The sequence below is a fragment of the Salvelinus fontinalis genome, chromosome 12 (assembly GCF_029448725.1).
Source record: "Salvelinus fontinalis isolate EN_2023a chromosome 12, ASM2944872v1, whole genome shotgun sequence".
Lineage (NCBI taxonomy): Eukaryota > Metazoa > Chordata > Actinopteri > Salmoniformes > Salmonidae > Salvelinus > Salvelinus fontinalis.
The window spans coordinates 28224579-28250760 of record NC_074676.1 but is presented as its reverse complement, the minus strand read 5'-3'; the positions used below and the strand labels follow the sequence as shown (position 1 = coordinate 28250760).

The 26182-nt window shown below is 41.3% G+C and overlaps 2 protein-coding genes across 2 annotated transcripts in view; one reads left to right on the top strand and one right to left on the bottom strand.

Annotated features, from left to right (window-relative positions):
* Positions 1-1462, bottom strand: part of LOC129867089 (uncharacterized) — a 32753-nt gene extending 31291 nt beyond the window's left edge. The window contains exon 1 of the mRNA XM_055940251.1: positions 1364-1462. The gene's annotated coding sequence lies outside the window, so the exon portion shown is untranslated. The remainder of the gene's footprint in view (positions 1-1363) is intronic.
* Positions 1463-4604: 3142 nt separating this feature from the next.
* Positions 4605-16068, top strand: LOC129867088 (serine/threonine-protein kinase H1 homolog). Its single transcript, XM_055940250.1, has 3 exons — positions 4605-5710; positions 7549-8713; positions 15205-16068. The coding sequence occupies exons 2-3, from the start codon at positions 7757-7759 to the stop codon at positions 15520-15522; spliced, it is 1275 nt and encodes a 424-aa protein (XP_055796225.1). The 5' UTR covers positions 4605-5710; positions 7549-7756; the 3' UTR covers positions 15523-16068.
* The last annotated feature ends 10114 nt before the right edge of the window (positions 16069-26182 follow it).

Sequence of the window (26182 nt, the reverse complement as noted above, 5' to 3'; positions counted from 1 at the left end):
CACTGGAGGCCTATAGCTTCACCACTGCGCAAACATGTCTATAATAGATGTGAAGGCTGTTAAGCTACTGTATTAATGTTTCAAGAAAGGAGTGTAGATATTTTGCCTGGAGAAGCGGTTTTATGCGCTGACTGAATGAAGATTACATTTGTATCAGACACCGAAACAAGACCGAGACACTCTATGAGGTCTCCAGACCTACTACAACACTGCTTGTATGCTAATGTCTGTCTCCCTTCTGTCGAAATCACAATTCCATAACCTCCAAACAACCCAATGGGCTCTGTATCTGTGCGTGTGTAATAAAATCAAGCATTGGATTCCTGCTCCTCATTCCTCTAACATCCCGACTGATGTACCATAGCGGTAGCAACAGTCCTGAACCTAACTTACAGTCCAATTTAGGTTAATCCTTTTCTTCATGGCCCTTCATCGTGGATAAGACTGCTGCCATGGAAGCAGACAACCTACCAGATGTAGATGTAGGAATCCTCCCCAAACGCCTTCAAAACACACACAGATCAGAGGTATGAAGAACTCTTCACCCTCTTTCAATACCAGTTACTGCTAGAGATGTTAACAGACATCAAGCAACCAGACAATACAGGCAAACAACGCAAGCCTGCAGAAAAATGGCAACCTCCTGGAGTAGCAGGTACAGTGGCCATCACCCCCATCAAGTTCCCATCCCGTTCAGCCTTTGGTTCCTCCAAGCCCCCCTCATGTAGCCAGCGCACCAAACTCTGCCAAGCATCATTCTCTTGCGCCGATCCAGGGAGCCACCAATCTGGCTCCGACCCAGGGAGCCACCAATCTGGCTCCAATCTAGGGAGCCACCAATCAGGCTCTGCTCCAGTAGGCCACCTATCAATGTCCGGTCTAAGTTGTCATCCCAGCTCCAGCAACCAAGCAACCCCCTTTAGTGGCCAGAGAGCCACGACCTCCAGGCCTTTCCTCTGTGGCAAGAGTGCCACCAAATCCAGGTCTACCATCTCCAGCGTGCCACCTCCAGTCCTCCCCTCTCCAGTGGTCAGCATGCCACGCCCTGGTCTTTCCTCTACAGTGACCAGTATGCCCTTCAGGCTCCTCTCCTGTGACAAGGGTACAACCTCCAAGATGCCCTCTGGTGGCCATCATAACAACCCAGGCCTTCCACCTCCAGCTGGCAAGACAAACGCTTCACCTTCCTTCTCTTGTGACCATTGGAGCATGCCGCCCTACACCAGAACCTCCACCCTTGATGTTTTGTGGGACAGCCAGGGACTATCGAACAAATGTCCCTGTGGCTCCCTGATGGGGTGGCCTTTATAGCCTTAGACCCGGTAACAAAGACTTCCAACCCCATGTCCACCCAGTGGCTCACCTGCTCCGTCTTCGAATCCATCCCAGACCTTCCATCCACCCTCAGTTCCATGACACTTCTATAAATAAGGCCTGACCTCCGCGATTTCCCTTCAAAATAAGTCCTGCAATGAAGATGATAAATTGTACAAATGGTCAAAATTCATAACATTTCGTTAGCAGACTTAGAATTTTGTTTACCAATATCAAAAAAGTTAATAGGCTTAATAGCAAAAATAATATTATAGCATTGATTATATTTTTTAACAGAGTTAAAAGTAATGTAATTAAGATGATAGCTCCTTGAATCTCTCAATTAATCAGAGACAATTACTGCTGGCAGGCACCACTGACGCAAAAAAAAGATGTTGGCTCTTATATGGCAATTACTTCACTCTCTCCCAATTCACTAGGGGATACAAGTACTATTACACGTTATAATGTTAGAATTAGACAGTGAGAATGAATGGTGCTAGTCAAGGAAAAACTGAGGACAAATACACTTGACTCTAAAGAATAATCTCAGCTAAAACCCAAAACATACAAATCAACAACCTAGAAATGTATTGATAAAGGTTAGTTTGTCCTAGAGAGATTTAAACAGTTATCAAAATGTCATGCCAGGGTAAGCCTACACGAAACACAGCCCTTATTTTAAGTGTTTCTAAAATTCCCTATGGGAAAAATGAATGGTGTAAAAACTATTGGAAACATTTCCCTGTTTGACCGCTAGGTTTTACGGATATTATGACTCATAATGTGGTACTCTATAGGCCGTTGTCATTAAAAAAATTATGATAATAACAATAATCTAATGATAATAATATTAATAGTCATAACAATATTCATAATAGTCTTATTATTATCTTTAGAAAGCACATTTAAATTCCATTGTTATTTACCCCATTCGTATTGCATGATGTTCCGTACGTTTTTCATATTGGACCTAATTGCCTGTACATTGTGTCGCATACTCAGGAGCACTTCTAGTTTCCAAATCCACAGAGGATACACCCAGAGGAACATCGCTGCTCATTTTGCACCCCTTAAAGAGGCACCAATCTGCTGAATTGCAGTATGTTTTTCATTTTGGACATACATATTGCACCATATATTGTTGCCTGTATGTTGTGTCGAAGTAAAAGGGGCATCCATTCTACTCCGGAGCACTTCTAGTTTCCAAATCCACAGAGTTTACACCCGGAGGAGCGTCGCTGCTCATTTTGCGCCCCTTAAAGAGTGGCCAATCAGCTTATATCCAATCATCTTTTCAAATTGGACATACATATTGCACCGTACACAATTTTCTGTACGTTGTGTCACAGTAAAAGGGGGTCCATTCTACCCAGGAGCACTTCAAGTTGTCAAATCCACAAAGTTTACACCCTTACAGAGTGGTCAATCAGCTTAAATGCAGTAAATGTCTCATATTGGACATAAATATTGCACCGTACATAATCAATTGTATGTCTATAAAACCAGGGTCCAGCCTATTCACTAGAGTCCCTAGCATACAAAACAGATGAGTTTGAACAAAACGTTTGCTTGGGGCCCCTGGAAGCTATATCCCTGGACACTATGGTACAAATACAGCATTCTACAGGAAAAACTATCGATTGTGTCCATAAAACCAGGGTCCAGTCTGCACTTTTGTACTGTCTGTCACTTTAAGTCTCTGCTGAATGACTAATTCAGGACTATATCATAATTAATTACAAAGGAATAAATTAACTATTTTAGCTTACTCTTTGTTTTCTTCCAGTATTAAATAAAACGCCATTGCATACCAGGCTTGCACTCTTGGCTTGCCCTATTATAGAGGTGCCATAATACCAGGTGATTAGGCACAAAGCTAAATGCAAAACAATGTAAACAATGTGACCAGTAATGTTATTAACTGACCGGCATGGCTGTAAATGACCTAAATTATCCTAATGACGATGAGCAGGCAACCACGTGACGCAAACAGCGTAAACGCGATTGGTCGATAGTCTGTGCGGCGCGTTAATACATGATATGTTTCTCCATTCATTTCCCGCTGGGATTCTTATCTACTCCTTTTCTAACATCTCTGCCTGTTTCTACCCGAGGTAACGCGGTTGCTAAACTAATTGTCACGCAATTGAGTCGAGAAACCTGACTATTTTTCTCGAAAGAACGTAATGTCACGATTTGAACGTGCAACGATATTACAGAGGACAAGTTAATTATCTAAAATCCTGGAAAATATTTGTATTGTTGAGATTTTTGTTCATGTTGGGTTTTTGTGCTAACGCTCAATTTGACTCCTTGAAGGAGAGCTTTCCTTGTCGGAGTGTACCCAGAATGCATCGCGTAGTCCATTGACGGTGTACAGGCAACATACACCAGTGTGCGTTATTACGATTCCCAATCTCCTGTTGCAACCTGGTCTCAACAGTATGTCGTATTGTTCTGTACGTAAATCGGCGACACTTAAATTCGTACGATATGTTACGTTTTGTATGGTGTATATATTATTTGTGGGTATACATCACCCATTTCATATGATACACTACATGACCAAAAGTATGTGGAATGTGGACACCTGCTCGCCGAACATCTTATTCCAAAATCATGGGCATTAATATGGAGTTGGTTACCCCTTTGCTGCTATAACAGCCTCCACTCTTCTGGGAAGGCTTTCCACTAAATGTAGGAACATTGCTGTGGGGACTTTATGTGCCTCGCTTTGTGCACGGGGGCATTGTCATGCTGAAACAGGAAAAGGCCTTCCCCAAACTGTTACCACAAGGTTGGAAGCACAGAATCGTCTACAATTGTATGCTGTTGTCTTAAGATTTCCCTTTACTGGAACTAAGGGGCCTAGCCCGAACCATGAAAAACAGCCCCAGACCATTATTCCTCCATCAAACTTTACAGTTGGCCCTATGCATTCAGGCAGGTAACGTTCTCCTGGCATTATCCAAACCCAGATTTGTCCGTCGGACTGCCAGATGGTGAAGTGTGATTCATCACTCCAGAGAATGCATTTCCACTGCTCCAGAGTCTGATGGCAGTGGGCTTTACACCACTCCAGCCGACGCTTGGCATTGTGCATGGTGATCCATTCTGTGAGCTTGTGTGGCCTACCACTTCACGCCGTTGTTGCTCCTAGACGTTTCCACTTCACAATAACAGCACATACAGTTGAAGTGGTAGGCCTCACAAGCTCACAGAATGGATCACCATGTGCAATGCCAAGCGTCGGCTGGAGTGGTGTAAAGCTCACACCAGCTAGGCTCCTTATTCCATAAAAAATCTGCCGTTTCCAGCTACAATAGTAATTTACAACATTAACAATGTCTACACTATATTTCTGATCAATTTTATGTTTTTTTAATGGACAAAAAATGTTTTTCTTTCAAAAACAAGGACATTTCTTAGTGACCCCAAACTTTTGAACGGTAGTGTATCTGGGATCTAACCCAGATCTGTAGTTTATGCCTATAGCACTGCGATGCAGTGCCTTGTGCCACATTGAAAGTCACTGAGCTCTTAGGTAAGGCCATTCTACTGTCAATGTTTCTTTATGGAGATTGCATGGCTGTGTGCTCAATTTTATACACCTGTCAGCAACGGGTGTGGCTGAAATAGCCAAATCCACTAATTTTAAGGTGTGTCCACATACTTTTGCATATATACTGTATGTTACGAATTACAATTTGTATTATATGTAACGAATTTGCTAAACATATGATATGTTACGAATTCTAGCTAGGTGGCTAACATTAGCTAGGCTAGGGGTTAGGATTATGTTTAGTAGTTGGCTAAAAGGGTTAGGGTTAGCTAACATGCAAAGTAGCTAAAACGTTGCTAATTAACTAAAATGCTGAAGTTATCCATGATGAGATTCAAACTCGCAACATTCGGGTGGCTAGACGTTGGCGTTATACACCTGACCAGCCACCCTACTTATGTAACCATACCAAACATAACATACTGTATCATACTTTTACATTTCCCGGATTTACTTTAGTATGATACGTCTAGTCTATGAGACCAGGCTGCCTCCAAAGTATATCTGAAACAAGCCGAGGAGGTCGTACTTACAAAGAAGTTTACAGGAGAAAAAGGTGGTCCCACAAAAAACACAGTTTTATGAAGCAAACTACCGAGCAGTTCAATCTGTTGTTTTGCCACCGCCTTTACCCGCGAAATAAAGCCATAAATTTCATTCAATTTACTCCGAATGTTATCAGAGACAGACGATTGAGCAGTATGCTATGTTTATTATCAACTGGATTCAACTTTGAAAAACCCGAAACAAAAAAATGGAGAGAACAGATGAGTCCTGTTGTGGAGTTTTGCTGTCGTATGTAGCTAGCTAGCTAACTTGGATATAGCTAAGGTGAGATTTTGTTGTTTTGATGTTTCAGAGTCCAGAACAATATGAAATGTACTAATACATGGGTATTGTTAACCAACAGTTTATGATAAAGAATAAATGTCCCTTTTTAAACATTCGATCAAGATAAAATTGCATGGCTGTCAACTGTCTCACTACCTTTTATTTCGCAAATTGTTTAGATTCCTACCACAAACTTACTATAACAAAACTTTTAGGCCTATAGTTTTAGGTTATGCTATAGAGGAATAGGCAACTATCGTCGGCATTTAGGTTTGCTACATTCATCATGGCCGACAAAGTAACCTTGTTGGCTACACCGCCCCAAATTATACAATGCTGCCACAAACGGCAACAATGTAACATTTTCTCAAATTGGGTTAGATTATAGATTTGATACATGGCGGCTGTTGCCAATGGCACTATTTTCCTAGTTTGCAAGGCCAGTATACGATGTAGCCAGGCCATAGAGAGAGATAGAAGACTCTAGTGCCCAGAAGCCGTTTCAGCATGGGGACTTAAACCATTTTGAAGTAGTCAACTGGGTGAGACGCTGGGGCCTTTTTTCAAAAGTCTTGCCTCTCCCCTCCATGACCCCAGAAACGTATAAATTGTTGAGGATATGTCAATTCATTAGTAGGTGAATGGAAGAGTGTCCTCCCCTCCTCAACAGCCACCTTTCATTGAGGATAAGTCATGTGTATCCTACCAGAGTCCTGTGTGGAAATCTACCACACCCCCATTGAATCAGCTTTTATTTTGTCGGAGTAGAAAAGCATGCACACGTTTAAAACGATAAGTAGCATATTGTTTTTATCTGTAAAATGACTTGCACAACAAACTAATTTGTTTTGCTCACTTTACACTTATTTTGGGATCCACCCCTGTAAATAGACTGTGTACAATTTGCAATGCAATGCATCTCAATTGGAAATAATGCTTTTACATAATGTAGGAACCTAATATGCCACAAATTACTTTTTAATTTCAATGACAGTTATATGTATGAATTGCTTTTTATATTAAACAAATGTATTTACAGGGTTATGTGTTAGTTTCTAGGGAACAACGTGCTTCAGAAGTAGCTAGAATTCATATAGGCTGTTTCTCAATCATTTTTTAAAATCAGATTTTCTGGTACTCCTAAATTGTATGTTGTGCTTTTTAAAGTTGGGAGCACCAGTGCTACAAATAAAACATGTCCATTTAGAGCCCTGCTCGTGAGCAAACCTTCCATAACTGCAGGTGGCAGTAAATCGCCAACCTTGGCTTTATACCTATTCAAACAACACACTACAGGTGGCAGTATGCACCCTTTCAGTTTGTTTGTCAACTCATTGAAGTAGTAGAAGAAGAAAATGTACTACTTCAAAATGGAGATGGCCTCAATGGCGCTGCCGTGCTCTTACAGATGCTATAGTGGGACAGATCCAATAATGTGACGTCTAAGTCTGAGACAGACCTAAAGCATAAATGTAAATTAAGCTGGGGGGGCCAGTTGGTGGGATGCCTGAACCGTTATTTAGCCCTATGTCAATACATGTATGCATACTTTCTTATCGACATTCTTGGTATGCCTGATTTTTATTTAGAATGTTTACCAGAGAAGTGTTGATTCTACTAACATAATTCTTGATTTAATTTTTCATCCCACACCGCTTCTGTTTAGGTAGGAAATGTGACGCATTTCCACAGCACAGAAAATAGGCCTATGTGCTAGGCCTACTAGGCTATATTTGGTCAAATCAGTCATCTTTTAGGGTGTTGAACTTGGTATTGAACAATGATTTATTTAAAATGTATAATAAAAAATATATTTTACTTTGTATTCTTTCTTTCAGAATTTCCACATTTTCATCAGTCCACTTCTGTGTGGAGAAGCTATTTTCTGAGTGGCCTGCCACACTGATTGCCATTGATAAAGTTGGTTCAGTGGGCCACTGCAGAATTTTGTCAAGAGCATTGGCTGTCTGCTGTGTCTTGATGCTCTTCAGTGCCTGGTTGTTACATGGGTGATGAGGATGTCCTGCTGGTCAGGATTGTGATGTGATGGGGTGCAGGACGAGCAAGGTCCTCCCTGAGCCACCTGGAGATGTCCAGCTAGACTTGGTCAAAAAGGTGGAGCCTCCTAAGAACGACATCTACAAACATTTCATCCGAGACGACAGCAGTGGGAGTAAAATGGGAGGGGAGAAAACAGGCTCTCTCTCCCCACAGGCCCAGGCAGCTTTCCCAGCTGCCCGGGCACCCCCGGATACAGGCCAACCAGAGGCCTCAGACCCACGCAGAAACAAGGTAGCCAAGTACAGAGCCAAGTTTGACCCACGGGTCACAGCCAAATATGACATTAAGGCCCTGATAGGTCGCGGTAGCTTCAGCCGGGTGGTGCGAGTGGAGCACAAGAGCACGCGTCAGCCCTACGCCATCAAGATGATAGAGACGCGCTATAGAGAGGGACGTGAGGTATGTGAGTCAGAGCTGTGTGTACTGCGTCGTGTACGCCACACTAACATCATCCAGCTGATGGAGGTGTTTGAGACAGCTGAGAGAGTGTACATGGTGATGGAGCTGGCTACAGGAGGAGAGCTTTTTGACCGTATCATCGCCCGTGGCTCTTTCACAGAGCGTGATGCTACACGTGTCCTACAGATGGTACTGGACGGGGTCAAGTATCTACATACACTTGGCATCACCCACCGTGACCTCAAGCCTGAGAACCTGCTCTACTATCACCCTGGGGCGGACTCAAAAATTATGATCACTGACTTTGGGCTGGCCAGCACTCGTAAGAAGGGGGATGAGTGCTTGATGAAGACCACTTGTGGGACACCAGAGTACATTGCCCCAGAGATCCTGGTACGGAAGCCATACACTAATGCTGTAGACATGTGGGCTCTGGGTGTCATTTCCTACATTCTGCTGAGTGGAACCATGCCCTTTGAGGATGACAACCGCATGCGCCTCTACCGCCAGATCCTCAAAGGGAAGTACAGCTTCTCTGGGGAGGTAAGCATCTATGACCTCACACACTCCCTTCATCCATTTAGTTTCTGATTCTTACTAATTTGTTGTCCTCTCTGCTTCTCAATAATTCTACAACCCCTATCGAGCACTCCTCCCTTGATGTGTTGAGTGCACACTATCTCTCAAAAAACCCTCCTTTTCAGCAGTTACATTCGCTTACGGTTGGCTCCATGTGAACTATAATTCTGATGCTGTGTTTTAACGTTTAGAAACGTCAATAGTCATCCCTTTCAAACTGGTTTTCGAAACATGTTGATATTCGGTTATTTGTTGGTTTATAATTATTTGAATTCCATTTTTTTTTGTGGGATCAATGCACAGTTTATTTAGAGATAAATCAGATCAAGACGGAACTGTGAGGAATATGGCTGAACGAGGACATGGATAATATACAGTTGGCTGGGTTTTCCGTGCATCAGCAAGACAGAACAGCAACCTCCGGTAAGACGAGGGGTGGTGGTCTGTGTCTATTTGTCAACAACAGCTGCTGCGCAATCTCTAATATTAAGGAAGTCTCCACACTATTTACCAAGAGTTTTCATGGGCTAATTTTCATCATATTTTTCGTAGCTGTCTATTTACCACCACAAACTGATGCAGGCACTAAGACCAACAATGCTATATAAGGACAAACAAACAAACAAGAGAAGCTCACCCAGAAACTGTGCTTTTAGTGGCCGGGGACTTTAATGCAGGGAAACTTAAATCCGTTTTACCTAATTACTACCACAGGGGGGAAAAAAACTCCTGACCATCTTTACTCCACACATAGAGATGTGTACAAAGCTCTCCCTTACCCTCCATTTGGCCAATCTGATCATAATTCTATGCTCCTGATTCCTGTTTACAAGCAAAAACTGAAGCAGAAAGTACCAGTGACTCGCTCTATACAGAAGTGGTCTAATGATGCGGATGCTAAGCTACAGGACTGTTTTGCTAGCACAGACTGGAATATGTTCTGGAATTTATCCGATGGTATTGATGAGTAACACCACATCATTCTCCGATTTCATCATTAAGTGCATGAAAGACGTCGTCCCCACAGTGACTGTACGTACATATCCTAACCAGAAGCCATGGATTACAGACAACATCCTCACTGAGTTAAAGGCTAGAGCTGCCACTTTCAAGAAGCGGGACATTAAGACATGGGACATTAAGACATCCCGCTATGCCCTCCGACGAACCATCAAACAGGCAAAGCGTCAACACAGGACTAAGATTGAATCGTACTACACCGGTTCTGATGCTTGTCGAATGTGGCAGGGCTTGCAAACTATTACGGATTACAAAGGTAAACCCAGCCGCGAGCTGCCCAGTGACATGAGCTTACCAGACGAGCTAAATGCCTTCTATGCTCGCTTCGAGGCAAGCAACACAGAACCATGCATGAGAGCACCAGCTGTTCCAGATGAGTGTGTGATCCTGCTCTCTGTAGCCGATGTGAGTAAGACCTTTTAAACAGGTCAAAATTCACAAGACTGCAGGGCCAGATGGATTACCAGGACGCATACTCCGAGCATGCGCACATACCGCCCCAACAGATCCACAAATGACAGAATCTTTATTGCACTCCACCCTGCCCTTTCCCACCTGGACAAAAGGAACACCTATGTGAGAATGCTGTTTGTTGACTACAGCTCAGCGTTCAACACCATAGTGCCCTCAAAGCTCCTCACTAAGCTAAGGACCCTGGAACTAAACACCTCCCTGTGCAACTGGATCCTGGACTTCCTGACAAGCCGCCCCCAGGTGGTAAGGGTAGCCAACAACATCTACCACGCTGAACCTCAACACGGGGGCCCCTAAGGTGTGCGTGCTTAGTCCTCTCCTGTAATCCCATTCACTCACAACTTCGTGGCCACGCACGACTCCAACACCATGAAGTTTGCCGATATCACAACGGTGGTAGTCCTGATCACTGACAACGATGAGACAGCGTAAAGGGAGGAAGTCTTAAACCTAGCAGTGTGGTGCCAGGACAACAACCTCTCCTTCAACATGAGCAAGACAAAAGAGCTGATCTTGGACTACAGGAAAAAGGTGTCCGAGCACGCCCCCATTCACATCAACGGGCTGTACTGGAGCGGGTCGAGGGCTTCAAGTTCTTTGGCTATCATGGTCCAAACACACCAAGACAGTCGTAAAGAGGACTCAAGGCCCTTTCCCCCACAGGAGACTGAAATGATTTAGCATGGGTCCTCAGATCCTCAAAGTTCTAAAGCTGCACCAACGAGAGCATCCTGACTGGTTGCATCACCGCTTGGTACGGCAACTGCTCGGCATCTGATCGCAAGGCGCTACAGAGGGTAGTGTGTACGGCACAGCACATCACTGGGGCCAAGCTTACTTTCATCATGGACCTCTATACCAGGTGGTGTTAGAGGAAGGCCCATAAAATTGTCAGACTCCAACCACCCTAGTCATAGACTGTTCTCTCTGCTACTGCACTGCAAGCGGTACCGTAGCGCCAAGTCTTGGTCCAAAAGCCTCCTTAACAGCTTCTACCCCCAAGCCATTTGACTGTAAACAGTTATTCAAATGGCTACCTGGACAATTTGCATTGACACCCTTTTTTACGCTGCTGCTACTCACTGTTTATTGTCTATAGTCATTTTACCCCTACCGCCATATATATATATATATATATGGAGCACATTGACTCTGTACCGGTACCCCCTGTATATAGTCTTGTTATTTTATCGTAACTTTTTTCTTACCTTATTTTATTTTTCAAATTTAGCAAATATTTTCCTCAACATGGAGCCTCTGGCTGAGTCCTTTGCTGCCATAACAGCCTCCACTCTTCTGGGAAGGCTTTCCACTAGATGCCACGAGCATTAGTGAGGTCAGGCACTGATGTTGGGCAATTAGGCCTGGCTCACAGTCAGCGTTCCAATTCATCCCAAATGTGTTCGATGGGGTTGAGGTCCGGGCTCTGTGCAGGACAGTCCAGTTTTTCCACACTGATCTCGACAAACCATTTCTGTATGGACCTCGCTTTGTGCTCGTGGCATTGTCATGCTGAAACAGGGAAGAAATCCTTTAGACTGTCATTGTATGCTGTAGTGTGCAGATGTTCCTTCACTGGAACTAACAGGCCTAGCCCGAACCATGAAAAACAGCCCCAGACTATTATTCCTCCTCCACCAAACTTTACAGTTGGCACTATGCGTTCGGGCAGGTAGTGTTTGAAGGGGTGTCCACATACTTTTGGCCATGTATGTATATATCTAGATCCTTTAGTGCCTAAAATACACAGTTAAATACATTTAAAATAATAATCCTAATCTTTTGCATCTCTCAGATATTGGACAGAAACTTCAGAACGAACTTTCTTTGTAAAACTCTTTTTTTTAACTATCTGTTGTTTTATGAAGTGGACCTGTTTTTCAATGTGTTTCTATGGGCTAATAGCAGTAATGCCAAATTCAATTATTTTTTTGTTCATACCTTAAGAAGTCTTAAAATTCCAAATCAAATAATTTGGTATGACCATCTTAAAACAATTCCATATGATAAGGTATTTCTCGCTGATATGAAAGATACATTCCTTGTGTTTCCAAAACCGAATCGATTGCGATGCGTTAAAACGTTCTGAACGAGCGTCTGGGATCTTAACAATACTCGCCGACCACTGTTGGTCAATTCATACTGGATGCATTGCTAGCATAATGTGTTAGCCTGGGTTTCATTTAAATCAAAAACATGTATATGTGTTTCTGGACTGTGCACAATGCTTTCAACACAAACCCCCTACGTTTCTTTGTGATGTTAGGCTGGAGTTCCTGGCAGCAACTGCAGTATGCTCAATGTGCGTAAGGGCCTCCTACTTTGAATCAGACAAGTTCAGCTTCTCTCAGTGGGGGTAACATACATGGGTGTAGCTATGCTTCATTTTATAAAGGCAAAACTTTAATACACATAAGTGAATTTGTCCCAGTACTAATAGTCCCCTAAAATGGTACAAAAAGTGCTGTGCTTTCTAAACGGTTCACCCGATATGGATGAAAATACCCTCAAATTAAAGCTGAGTCTGCAATTTAACCTCACTTTAACCTAATTCTATAATTTCAAATCTAAAGTGCTGGAGTACAGAGCCAAAACCAACAAAATGTGTCACAGTCCCAATACTTTTGAAGCTCACTGTATAACTATGTTGTGTGATTTATGAATGGCAAGGATATATGAGATCAACTTTTCAGTCAGTTCAACACCTTTTATAAACAAGTCAAGCTTGTGTTCGTCAGTCAAAGCACAGTAAATAGCCTATGCGCCACCACTCCGTGGCTGCATATAAAACATGGCAAGCAAGGTCCAATGGTAACTTTTTTTCTCGCTGGCCCACTACTGGCTCAGACATGGTGTAGTTCTTAAATGCAATGGGGTCATGCAGTGCCTATAGGTTGGCACGCTTTCTCTATATATTTGGTTATTAAGATATGTATTAAAAAGTATGGATGGGCACAGTTAATCAAATATCTGAACAGACATTAGTATTCATTTTTTAGAAGAAATACAAAATATAGGACTATTTTAACAATGAAAAGGTTTTGTCAAATGTAAAACAATTATGTGACATTGCTACATAGCCTACAACAATAGACCATTACATTCCACAATTTTATAAAACAACAGTTTTATGACAGTTTATTATGAGTAGCCAACACACGTTTTGCAGGGTGTGGCTTGTTATTGTCGGTCAGTCATTGCAGCACTACAGTCAGATGCTACATGTGTAGCAAGTTAAGTGGACGATTTCTAATCAATGCAAAATGGAATTAATATTCTGGACTTAAATTGGCTAAATGAGAATGTGTAGTCTTCAATGATCAACCAACGGTTAGGCTGTTTAGTGTGAATGGAGTTGTTGTAGACAAGGATGGGGAGTGCAGCAAAATATCCTCAATTAGCTAGCCTAGCCTCAATCTAAGATCTAAAGAGGAATCAACTGGCATGGGTTACTAATACAGCTAGGAGTATACCTTTGGCTGCTGGACAATAAAATAATGTTGATTTGAAAACCAATATAACATGATAAAAATGCTGGTTTCAATGACATTAAAAGTGTTTATAAAATAATTCCCTCAACATTTATATGGTCGTATTTTGGCTAGGCTACTTTGTAACGAGGTAAGACGTGCTTCATAAAATGACATAAAACGTCCAGGTTTTAAACAAGTTCATGGTTAACTAGTTTCAAAATGCTTACCACCTCCGCTCAGATTCAAGGATGAGTGGAGTGCAGAACAGGCACGGTCCTTCGCTCTCCACTCTTGTAACCATTTGAGCTGAACGAACTGTGCATTGAGTATGTCAACAGAATCAAGCCTTTAGATGTTAATATTAATTATCTTTTGTTATATTTGTCAAACATGACTGGCGTTTAGCCTATATTTATGTAATTAAAAGTCTCATTAAAGTTTGCTACATTTTCTGGCGCCTCCCTCATGTCAGCATCGGTTTGGACATAAGTAGGTAAAATGCACATAGGCTTTTTATTTAGGTAATTTTAACTAGGCATGTCAGTTAAGAACAAATTCTTATTTACAATGATGGCCTACCCCAGCCAAACCAGGACGACACTGAGCCAATTGTGCACCGCCCTATAGGACTCCCAATCACAGCCAGATGTGATACAGCCTGGATTCGAACCAGGGACTGTAGTGACGCCTCTTGCACTGAGATTCAGTGCCTTAGACCGCTGTGTCACTCAGGAGCATGAAAAATATACGAAAAGATTATTCCAATGTTGGTCTCTGATAAAATTCTGATCGTAGTAATTATTTGATATTGTGATTTTTGTGACTGAAAATTCTTTTTTTACTTGTCCATTTGGACATCTTAAATCTATATCCTTCTTGTCCAACAATGTATTTTACTTGTCCCGGACAAGCGTTATTGTCGAGCCCTGTTATGGGACATGGACATTTATGCTCTATCCCACCGTGTAAAGAAATTCGACTGCTCATACACTCACATACAGAGGTACCGAGACAGCAGACTTCCCTGTCATTGCTCACTTTGTGACTGATAGGCGCCTGTCCTCCTATCAATAGATCACTAGAAGATGCATATTGTTCATTCGAGCGGGGGAAGACTCCACATTCTTTTTTCTGACTACCGAATTGAAAAGTAGTGTAGTTAATTTAAGTAGAAAAAGTAGCGAGTCGGCTGTACAGCCGACAGCCGGCGCTAGTGGAAAACACTGCGTACAGTATAGCAATGTTCAACCGCAGCTGCTTTACATTCTGCTGCCCTCTTGTATGTATTGTTCATTATAGTTATGTTCCAAAATTCAGCAGGTATCCACAAGTGTGCTAGAGAAATGTACTCTGCCACTTGATTACTTTTACTGAAAATGGATTTGACCCCCCCACTAGTGCATCATATAAAGCCTTAATTCAAACCATTAAAATTTTGCAGTTCCTCAACATTTAAAGCTCTTTTTCCGTCTCTTCCTCCCTGCTCAGCCATGGCCCAGTGTGTCCAACCTGGCGAAGGACTTCATTGACCGTGTGCTGACAGTGGACCCCAGCGAGAGGTTGACTGCAGGCCAGGCTCTGAAGCACCCCTGGGTCGTCAGCATGGCTGCTTCATCCTCCATGAAGAACCTGCAGCGCTCTATCTCCCAGAACCTCCTGAAGAGAGCCTCGTCACGCTGCCACAGCACCAAGTCTGCCCAGTCCACACGCTCCAGCCGCTCCACCAAGTCAAACAAGGCTCGCCGTGCTCGGGAGAAAGAGCTGCGTGAGCTCAACCGCCGCTACCAACAACAATACAATGGCTGAGTAATAGTTACATGGGCCGAAATTTTGACAAACTCGTAATGTTGCGTGTCTCATTGAGACCACAAGCAGGGACTTATCAGCAGCTGGCCCTAGAACAGCACTTCAGCTCAGCAATAACTTCAACATCCATCCTAGGCCATTGTGCCACTGAGGCAGTAAACAAAACATCCTCAGATTTCACTATTTTTCCTAGATTCCTATTTTCTCATGTTTCTTTCCTGTCCTTGTGTGTCTCTTCATATTTATTTATTGTTGTCTTGATTATATTGTTTCCGTAAAAATGGTCACTTGAAGCTGTCCATCTAAACGGATCTGTTGAACAGAATTCAAGGTAATGAAGGTTTAGGAAGGGATGTTAAAATGCTTTTCCAACACTGATTCTTGATTATTTGCTGTGAATTTATTATGTTACAAGAACAGTGAGTTACTTGCTTTGGTGGAGATCTATATCTGATTATATCTTGATGTGGACAAAAAATACAATGATACTTTGTGCTAAAACACAAGTATGTCAATGAAGGCCAAAATAAACATTTATTTATTTAATTTTGGTTTAGAAGTCGTATATCCAATCTTATTGTATCCCGACCAGTTGCTTTCATGGATTGCAAATTAAGTCTCTTTCTTGCCAGGATTCAGTTTTTATAACCGGCCCATTTCATGATTTTTTCCCCCTATTAATTCTGGGATTATTTTTCAACTGTGAGCTTGAAAGGCTGAGGGAGGTTGACTGGAAACTAAATAAGGACGGATGATCCAGCGCTTTTGCATCGATGTCATCGTCACCTAGTCCTGTCTCTTCACTCTCCCGCTACACTGTCTGAGATGAACAGCATTGTTGTAATGAAGTATACACGTCAAGTGATGTGTAATTTAACAAACTGATGGAGAATGGATCAAATAAATGTCTAACTGATGGAGAGTAGTCCAATGGTTGAAAGCTCAGTATTCATTTAATTTGTTGTATCAAATATTTATTTCCAATTTGTTCTGAGTAATGCAGACATGTCATGTTTGTACTGTATTTTTTTTATTGAACAAACCGTGTAGTTTGACAACAACTACATTTGTGCTGTGGTGGATGCTTTGCCAGTCGTAGAGCCCACAGACGGTTGTTGGGAGGAGAGACCAATCCAAATCTGGGCTTTCTGCACTATTGTCAAGTCTTAATCAAGAAAAATGACCATAAAATTATAGGATTGAAAATAAATCTTATAACTATTGCTTTAGTCTTTTAAATGAAACTCTTCAATGTTTCAGAGGTTTTATTATTTTGGGTGTACCTTGTTATAGCCTGTGAATGCACTTATTTAAGTGGTGGTTCAAGGGCCTGATCTCATTTAACCTACAGTATCATTTTGATGGGTCATCCAATAGCGTTTTGAAGGGATTTAAAAAAAATACTTATACCTCTTGTTTTTGTTGGCAGGCTTAGTTGTAGGTTTTGTATATTAATTACACATGCTCTTGTTAGTTAGCTCCTTTTGTAGTTATCTTTTTGTACTCCCCAACCAAGACACCCATAGTAAGCGATCGGTTTGATTTTGTCATATACACTATGTACTTTTGAGCAATTTCCGGTGAGAAGCAAGCGCTGGTATTTTAAAGTGAATTTTTCAAAGATACTGGAAATCCAACAGAGCCGTATCAACTTACCTCAATCTCTCGTTTGATAATTCTATAACGTTACATTATTCTCCATCTTCACTCAGTCGGTCCTACTGCTGTTATTGTTTTTTTTTAAAATTGTTGTACAGTAATGTGCAGTGGTGTCTTCCCCCCACATACTTGGCCACCTGCACCCTCCCCCTCCCCCCTTTTGTCCTCTGAACAGCCTCAATTTGTCATGGCATGGACTCTAAAAGGTGTTGAAAGCATTCCACACGGATGCTGGCCCATGTTGACTTCAATGCTTCCCACAGTTGTATCAAGTTGGCTGGGTGTCCTTTGGGTGGTGGACCATTTTTGATACACAGGGGAAACTGTTGAGCATGAAAAACCCGGCAGCGTTGCAGTTCTTGACACAAACCGGTGCGCCTGGCACCTACTACCATACCCTGTTCAAAGGCACTTAAATCTTTTGTCATGCCCATTCACCCTCTGAATGGCACACATACACAATCCATGTCTCAATTGTCTCAAGGCTTCAAAATCCTTCATAAACCTGTCTCCTCCCCTTCATCTACACCAATTTAAGTGGATTTAGCAAGCGTCATCAATAAGGGATCATAGCATTCACCTGGTCAGTCTGTAATGGAAAGAGTAGGTGTTCATAATGTTTTGTACACTCAGTGTATGTGAAATGCAGCATACATTTGTAACATGCATTTTCAACCCCACAGAACTAATAATTCCATGGTTTCAGTCACTTGTTGGTTGATTGTTTTTGAAACATCAATGCCTTTTATTTTTAACAAAGGTTTGGTTTTAATGCAAACGTGGAATTCAAAATTGCTTTTACATCCTGAAAAAACTATGTCTAGGCCTGAAGAGAATAGATTACATTTTTTTAAATGGAGCAAATTGTAAAGTGTGCAATGTGTGCCAAGTCAATGATTAACCAAATAGTATTTGCAAGCGATTTTGAGGAATGTAAACATATTTTCCGAAAGTGTTTCCTTTCACCTGTTCTATCTGTACGACACATGCTGTTGTCTTTTTCTGAAGTAGCCAATTCAACACTGTTTCCTGAATGCAATTGGTTTTTATGTATTTTTCTTATGTTGTTCATTTGTGTTTAAATGAGTGATAACACAATGATTCTTGTACATTAACTTTTTTTAAATGGTGAACTGTTTCAGTGAGTCATGTTTTATTTGAATATGCCAAATAAACAAACTCGAACCTGACAACTTTTTTTGTACTAACTTAAAATAAAGTTTCAGCTCTAATGATCATTCTTAGTGATACATCCTTTCAAAAAGTACCAGCCATATGTTCATACCAATTTGAAAGGAAAGATCCCTTTTTTCCACTGTGTATCATATGCTTTGTCATGTTTCCAGTGTTTTGATGGATTTGGCATCATAATGGTCTTTCCCCTATGTGAGCCCTATGCATTTTTTGTTTGGAAGTCCTAGTAAAATACACTACATGACCAAAAGTATTTGGACACCTGCTGGTCGAACATCTCATTCCAAAATCATGGGCATTAATATGGAGTTGGTCCCCCCCCTTTTCTGCTATAACAGCCTCCACTCTTCTGGGAAGGCTTTCCACTAGATGTTTGAACATTGCTGCGGAGACGTGCTTCCATTCAGCCACAAGCGTTAGTGAGGTTGGGCACTGATGTTGGGCGATTAGACCTGGTTCGCGGTCGGAGTTCCAATTCATCCCAAAGGTGTTTGATGGGGTTGAGGTCAGGGCAGGTCAGGTTGAGGTCAGGGCAGGCCAGTTAAATTCTTCCACACCGATCTTGACAAACCATTTCTGTATAGACTTTGCTTTGTGCCCGGGGGCATTGTTATGCTGAAACAGGAAAGGGCCTTCCACAAACTACTGTTGCCACAAAGTTGGAAGCACAGAATCGTCTAGAATGTCATTGTATGCTGTAGCGTTAAGATTTCCCTTCACTGGAACTAAGCCCGAACCATACAAAACAGCCCCAGACCATTATTCCTCCTCCACCAAACTTTAAAGTTGCCACTATGCATTCGGGCTGGTAGCTTTCTCCTGGCATCCGCCAAACCCAGATTCGTCCGTAGGACTGCCAGATGGTGAAACGTGATTCATCACTCCAGAAAACGCATTTCCACTGCTAAAGAGTTCAATGACGGCGAGCTTTACACCACTCCAGCCGCCGCTTGGCATTGTGCATGGTGATCTTAGGCTTGTGTGCGGCTACTCTGCCATGGAAACCCATTTCATGAAGCTCCCGACGAACAGTTCTTGTGCTGATGTTGCTTCCAGAGGCAGTTTGGAACTCGGTAGTGAGTGTTGCAACTGAGGACAGACGATTTTTATGCGCTACGCGCTTCAGCACTTGGGGTTCTCATTCTGTGAGCTAGGTGTGGCCTCCCACTTCGCGGCTTAGCCATTGTTGCTCCTAGACGTTTGCACTTCACAATAACAGAACTTACAGTTGACCCGGGGCAGCTCTATCAGGTCAGAAATTTGATGAACTGACTTGTTTGAAAGGTGGCATCCTATGACTGTGCCACATTGAAAGTCACTGAGCTCTTCAGTACAGGCCATTCCACTGCCAGTGTTTGTCTATGGAGGTTGGATGGCTGTGTGCTCGATTCTATACACCTGTCAGCAACGGGTGTGGCTGAAGTCGCCGAATCCACTCATTTGAAGGGGTGCCCACATACTTTTGTATACACAGTATATTGTATATGCCACCAATATGACAAAAGGGTTTTGCTGCAATGTACGATTAAGTTTTCCCCTTATTTGTGGGTCTTGTTATATGCCTAATTCAATTAACTGAGAATTTTTAATATTTTTCACAGACACCAGTTTTGTTCTGTTTTCATTTATCCAGTTGTGTTGATGGGTTTCGTATTTGGTAAAGATATTTTACAAGTCTATTTTACTAACGGGCTCCACCACAGTCAATAGGCCACTGGTGTGTTTAAAGAGGACAGACTATAGACTTGTTATGGTAACTTGTTATTCAACAACCCTGTCCTTAGATAGCCTTCTAATCAGGTCAGATTTAACACCTACTGTCTTTTACTCAATTCCAATCCATGCACTATTGAGAGAATTCTGTCTAGCTGCATCACAGTCTGGTAAAACAACTACATGCCCTCGACCGTAAGACTACAGATGGGGGTGCGGACGGCCCAGCACAGCCATCGAGGACATCTACATCAGGCAGTGTCTGAGGAAGGCCAGGAAAATATGCAAAGGATTCAGCCACCCCAGCCATGGACTGTTGTGCCCGCTACTGTCTGGCAAGCGGTACCGAAGCATCAGGTCTCAAACTAACAGGCTCTGAGACAGCTTCTACTTCCAAGCAATAGGACTGAACAGCTCATCAAGAGCTGACTACCTCACCCATCTGTACTGACTCTACCTGCACTGACTATATACACACTACCCACACATACACAAACACATATACTGATACTCCCGCACCCCGCTACACACACACATGACTACATTACACAAATGCCACCAGTATCCCTTTCATTGATTGGTACTGATACTGACCTTGCATATAGTGTATATTCTAACATGTATTTACTGTATTCTCATGTGTACTTTTTAATTATTATGTGTATTTCTTTTATATGATTTAGTATAACTGGATTGTTGAGGATCATTGCATCTAAAAATCCAAGATGCTGTGAAATTGTGAAACTGTGCTTTTATCTAATTTACCAGTTGCTGTGAATAATGCCGTATGTTAACTTGATTTACTAGTGTTGATAAGTAGTTTAAATGTAGCCAATAAATCATTTTGATACAGTGTATCTGTATGTGATGGTGGTGGACTCTGCATTCTGCATCCCTGATCCCATCGAATATGCATAAATATTATACAGCTGCAGCCCCGCAGCAGCCTGTGACTAAAACTAGCCTGTCCCGAATATCATGGATATATTGGAACTAGTGGATATATGGAGGCTTAAATATCCTGACCTAGTGAGATATACATGGCGGAGGCTCAATCAAGCTAGTCATCTTGACTACTTTCTTATGTCATTCTCACTGGTGTCAAAAGTTCAAAAGTGTTAATAGGGGACAAAATGTGGTTGGACCATCAAATAATTGGCATATACATTACTCTTACAGAATTTTCACATGGGAGAGGATATTGAAAATGTAATCAAAGCCTATTGGATGATAACTTGTTTTTAACTAACACATACGAATTTATAACTGACTTTTTCCAACATATCATAGGTACAGCAGATACCCTTATTGTATGGGACAAATGTGCCTTTAGAGGCCATGCAATTCAATACTCATCTTTAAAAAAAAAACAATTTAGGTCAAAATAGTTCATATTAACAAAAGAAATAGAAGGACTAACAGTACAGATACAGTAGATAGCAATAAAAACTGTGCCATAGAGGCACAGAATAAGGAAAAACAAAAAGAAATGGAGGAACTTATTCAAGAAAGATCAAGTGTAATATCTTATTAAAATAAAACGAACTGGATGGAATATTGGGAAAAATGCACCAAATCGTTTTTTAATCTTCAACAAAGATATGGCACCCAAAAAGAATTTATTGAAACTTGTTACAAATGATGGAGTCACTCATGATCCACCAAACAATATTTTGAAAGAGTACTTTAAGCATATGTTTTTGGTGAATTGTATGGATTTGTTTCTATTTATAATGTAAAATTAATAGCTGTACAGAAAGACTCATGTGATGGCCAAATTACAGAGGAGGAACTTCTTGATGCAATTAAAGCCTTTAAGTCCAGGAAAACTCCAGGGCTGGATGGCATACAAGTTGAGATGTTCCAAACCTTTTTTGATGTACTCAGAGAACCGTTATTAGCATTTTAACCACTCCTATAAACATTTTAGATGATCAGATACTCAACAAGGTCTGATTTCATTACTACTGAAACCGGACCCAAGTGGTAAATATAAAGACCCAGTCCATTTAAAATGGTGAGGCTCCTTACAACTTCGGTGTTGTGATGCAAAAATTCTGGCAAAATGCATAGCGCATGGAATTAAAAAGGTACAGTATTGTCAGATACTATTCATCCTAATCAGGCAGTTTTTTTTACATGGACGATACATTGGAGATAATATAAGACAAGTACTGGAAACAATAGAACACTATGAAAAATCCAGGAAACCAAGCCTGGTATTCATACCTGACTTTGAAAAGGCTTTTGATAATTTACAACTGGAATTTATTTACAAATGTCTGGAATATTTCAAATTTGGAGTTATGTATAGTAACCCTAGATGTAAAATATTAGTATTTAACTGTCAAGAGGAGTAAAACAAGGTTGTCCACCATCTGCATTTTTTTTATTATTATGGCCCTCGATATGTTAGCTATTAAACTCAGATCTAACAATAATATCAAGGGGCTAGAAATCCAGGGCTTAAAAACAACGGTGCCATTGTACGCTGATGATTCATGTTTTCTTTTAAATCCACAATTTGTATCCTCCCACAGCCTCATAGAGTATCTAGATACTTTTTCTAATGTCTCTGGATTACAACAAAATTATGATAAGTGTACTATATTACATATTGGATCACAAAAAAATACAACTTTGACATTACCATGTAGTGTACCAATAAAATGGTCTGACAGTGATGTGGAAATACTCGATATTCATATCCCGAAAGAAAGAAATTATCTCACTACAATACATTTTAAAAGAAAGTTTGATAACATCTTTCTACCGTGGAAAGGAAAATAACGGTTTATTTGTGGAAAAATCACCCTGATTAACTCTTTAGTCATATCCCAGTTTTAACCTATTTGCTTATGGCCTTGCCATAAATAGGCCCGTTTAATTTTGTCTGGCTTGCCGTTCCAAATATAATTTAGAAAACAAGTTGCTAGGTTCGGAGAGCAGAAATTATTAAAGCATTAGACCTCTCACTAAAGGCTTCAGTCATACAAAAATTATACTTGATCACTTTTGTAGCATATTAGTAAGAATGTCTCACCCCTTGTTCAAGAATGACCTTTTTTCCTCTAATCAGATTGGAACCTCTCACTTTCGGTTATTTGAAAATGAAATAATCTCCAAAATAACACTATTTTTAAAACAAGCCATAGAAAGTCGGTTGCAATTTCAGTTTAATCCACCAGAAAATCTCAGAACAAATAATACAACAAATATTATGGTTAATCTCAAATATACTAATTGATTAAAAAATATAAAATAATAATCTTTGTAAATGATATCATAAATAGGACTGGTGGACTTATGTCACACATGCAGCTCACAAAAATAAATGGAAATGTCTGCTCTGCCGAAAATTACAAGCAACTAATTGCAGCATTACCGCAAAAATGGAAGATGCAAACGGAAGGGAGAAAAAGTAAGAAACTTGTCTGTTGGCCCTGCATTAAAGACCAAAATTGGTTAAAGAAAATAATGATAAATAAAAAAAGTATACCAGTTTCATTTAAGGACCAAAAAATGTACAGCTGTGAAATATAAAGTATGCGCAGACCAGCTGGCTGGTGTGTTTATGGACATATTCAATCGCTCCCTATCCCAGTCTGTTGTTCCCACATGCTTCAAGATGGCTACCATTGTTCCTGTACCCAAGAAGGCAAAGTAAACTGAACTAAATGACTACCGCCCCATACACTAGCACTCACTTCTGTCCTCATGAAGTGCTTTGAGAGACTAGTCAAGGATCATATCCCCTCCACCTTACCGGCCACCCTAGACCCACTTCAGTTTGCATACCGTACAACAGGTCCACAGATGATGCAATCGCCATCACACTGCCCTATCCCATCTGGACAAGAAGAATACCTATATAAGAATGCTGTTCATTGACTATAGCTCAGCATTCAACACCATAGTACCCTCCAAGCTCATCATCAAGCTGGTGGTCCTGGGTCTCAACCCCACCCTGTGCAATTGGGTCCTGGACTTTCTGACGGGCTGCCCCCAGGTGGTGAAGGTAGGAAACACTCACACAGACAGTGGTCCACGCACACAGACAGTGTGGCGAAGAAGGCGCAGCAGCGCCTCTTCAATCTCAGGAGGCTGAAAAAATGTGGTTGTCACCCAAAATCCTGACAAACTTTTACAGATGCACAATCGAGAGCATCCGGTCGGGCTATATCACAGCCTGGTACGGCAACTGCACCGCCCTCAACCGCAAGGCTCTCCAGAGGGTGGTGCGGTCTGCACAACACATCACTGGGGGCAAACTACCTGCCTTCCAGGACACCTACAGCACCCGATGTCACAGGACGGGCTAAAAGATCATCAAGGACATCAACCACCCGAGCCACTGCCTGTTCACACCGCTACCATCCAGAAGGCGAGGTCAGTACAGGTGCATGAAAGCTGGGACCTAGAGACTGAAAAACAAACTTCTATCTCAAGGCCATCAGACTGCTAAATAGCAATCATTAACTCAGAGAGGCTGCTGCCTACATTAAGACCCAATCACTGGCCACTTTAATAAATGGATCACCAGTCACTTTATACAATGCACTCTAAATAATGGCACTTTAATAATGTTTACATATCTTACATTACTCATATCACATGTATATACTGTATTTGATACCATCTATTGCACCTTGCTTATGCCGCTCAGCCATCGCTCATCCATATCCTTACATGTACATTTTCTCATTCACCCCTTTAGATTTGTGTGTATTAGGTAGTCGTTGGGGAATTGTTAGATAACTTGTTAGATATTACTGCAATGTCGAAACAAGAAGCACAAGCATTTCGCTACACTCAAATTAACATCTGCTAATCATGTGTATGTGACAAATACAATTTGATTTGATTTAGATTGCAAAATAGTTGGGAAGAGATATTCGAGGTACCGATTCCATTGGACATAGTTTATGAGCTGATACACAAAATTACGCCGGATTCAAAGCGTAGAATTCTCCAATTGAAATGAATATACAAAATTCTTGCAACCATATATAATATATGATGAGTGTAGCTGAAAGATGGGATTAAAAACTAAAAAAAGATAACTATTGTAAAATACATTGTGTCCGTAAAATATATATAGTATGTGTAAGCTGGAAGTAGAAGCCTAAGTGTTGTTTTCCATTAGTTTACTCCAATTAGGGGAAGGGTGGTAGGGTTAGGGGAACAAAAGGTGGTGACCATTGTGACCTAAATAATTATCACCCTATTTCTTATAGGGTGATAATCAGTGATTAATTCTCAGCTAAGATCTTTATTGTCTTTGAAATGTATTCTGAATGTACACTACCGTTCAAAAGTTTGGGGTCACTTAGAAATGTTCTTGTTTTTGAAAGAAAAGCAAATTTTTTGTCCATTAAAATAACATCAAATTGATCAGAAATACAGTGTAGACATTGTTAATGTTGCAAATGACTATTGTAGCTGGAAATGGCTGATTTTTTATGGAATATCTACGTAGGCGGACAGAGGCACATTATCAGCAACCATCACTCCTGTGTTCCAATGGCACGTTGTGTTAGCTAATCCAAGTTTATCCAGCATCCCTCACTGTTGACGTTGAGACTGTTTTTTTGCGGGTACTATTTAATGATGCTGCCATACAAAAACACCACCCCATTCCACTACTTTGACCCTAACTGATCCTACTCCAGGCTGAATGCCTGGGAGGAAGGGACTCTTTCGCTCAACACACTTTGTAACTTTTCTGCACTAAAACCTTCTCTGCAGCTGCCACCACACCTATTCTCTGTGATCTAAGTTCTATTTCTGCAGTACAGTTGTTAACCATGGGAATGAATGCTAAGAAGCCAACTTTAACTGAAGCACAAATTCGTATCACTCTTTATTGGCCTAGCAAACTGGCTCTAAGCAGAATAGAAAGAGGACTTGTGAGGCGTCTTTCTAAAACTAGACACTCTAATGTACTTGTCCTCATGCTTAGTTGTGCACCGGGGCCTCCCACTCCTCTTTCTATTCTGCTTAGAGCCAGTTTGCTAGGCCAATAAAGAGTGAACGAATTTGTGCTTCAGTTAAAGTTGGCTTCTTAGCATTCATTCCCATGGTTAACAACTGT

Coding starts and splice junctions, on each gene's coding strand:
- LOC129867088 (XM_055940250.1), top strand. CDS start 7,757: ATGGGGTGCAGGACGAGCAAGGTCCTCCCTGAGCCACCTGGAGATGTC. Junction 8,714..15,204: donor AGTACAGCTTCTCTGGGGAG/GTAAGCATCTAT, acceptor CTCCCTGCTCAG/CCATGGCCCAGTGTGTCCAA.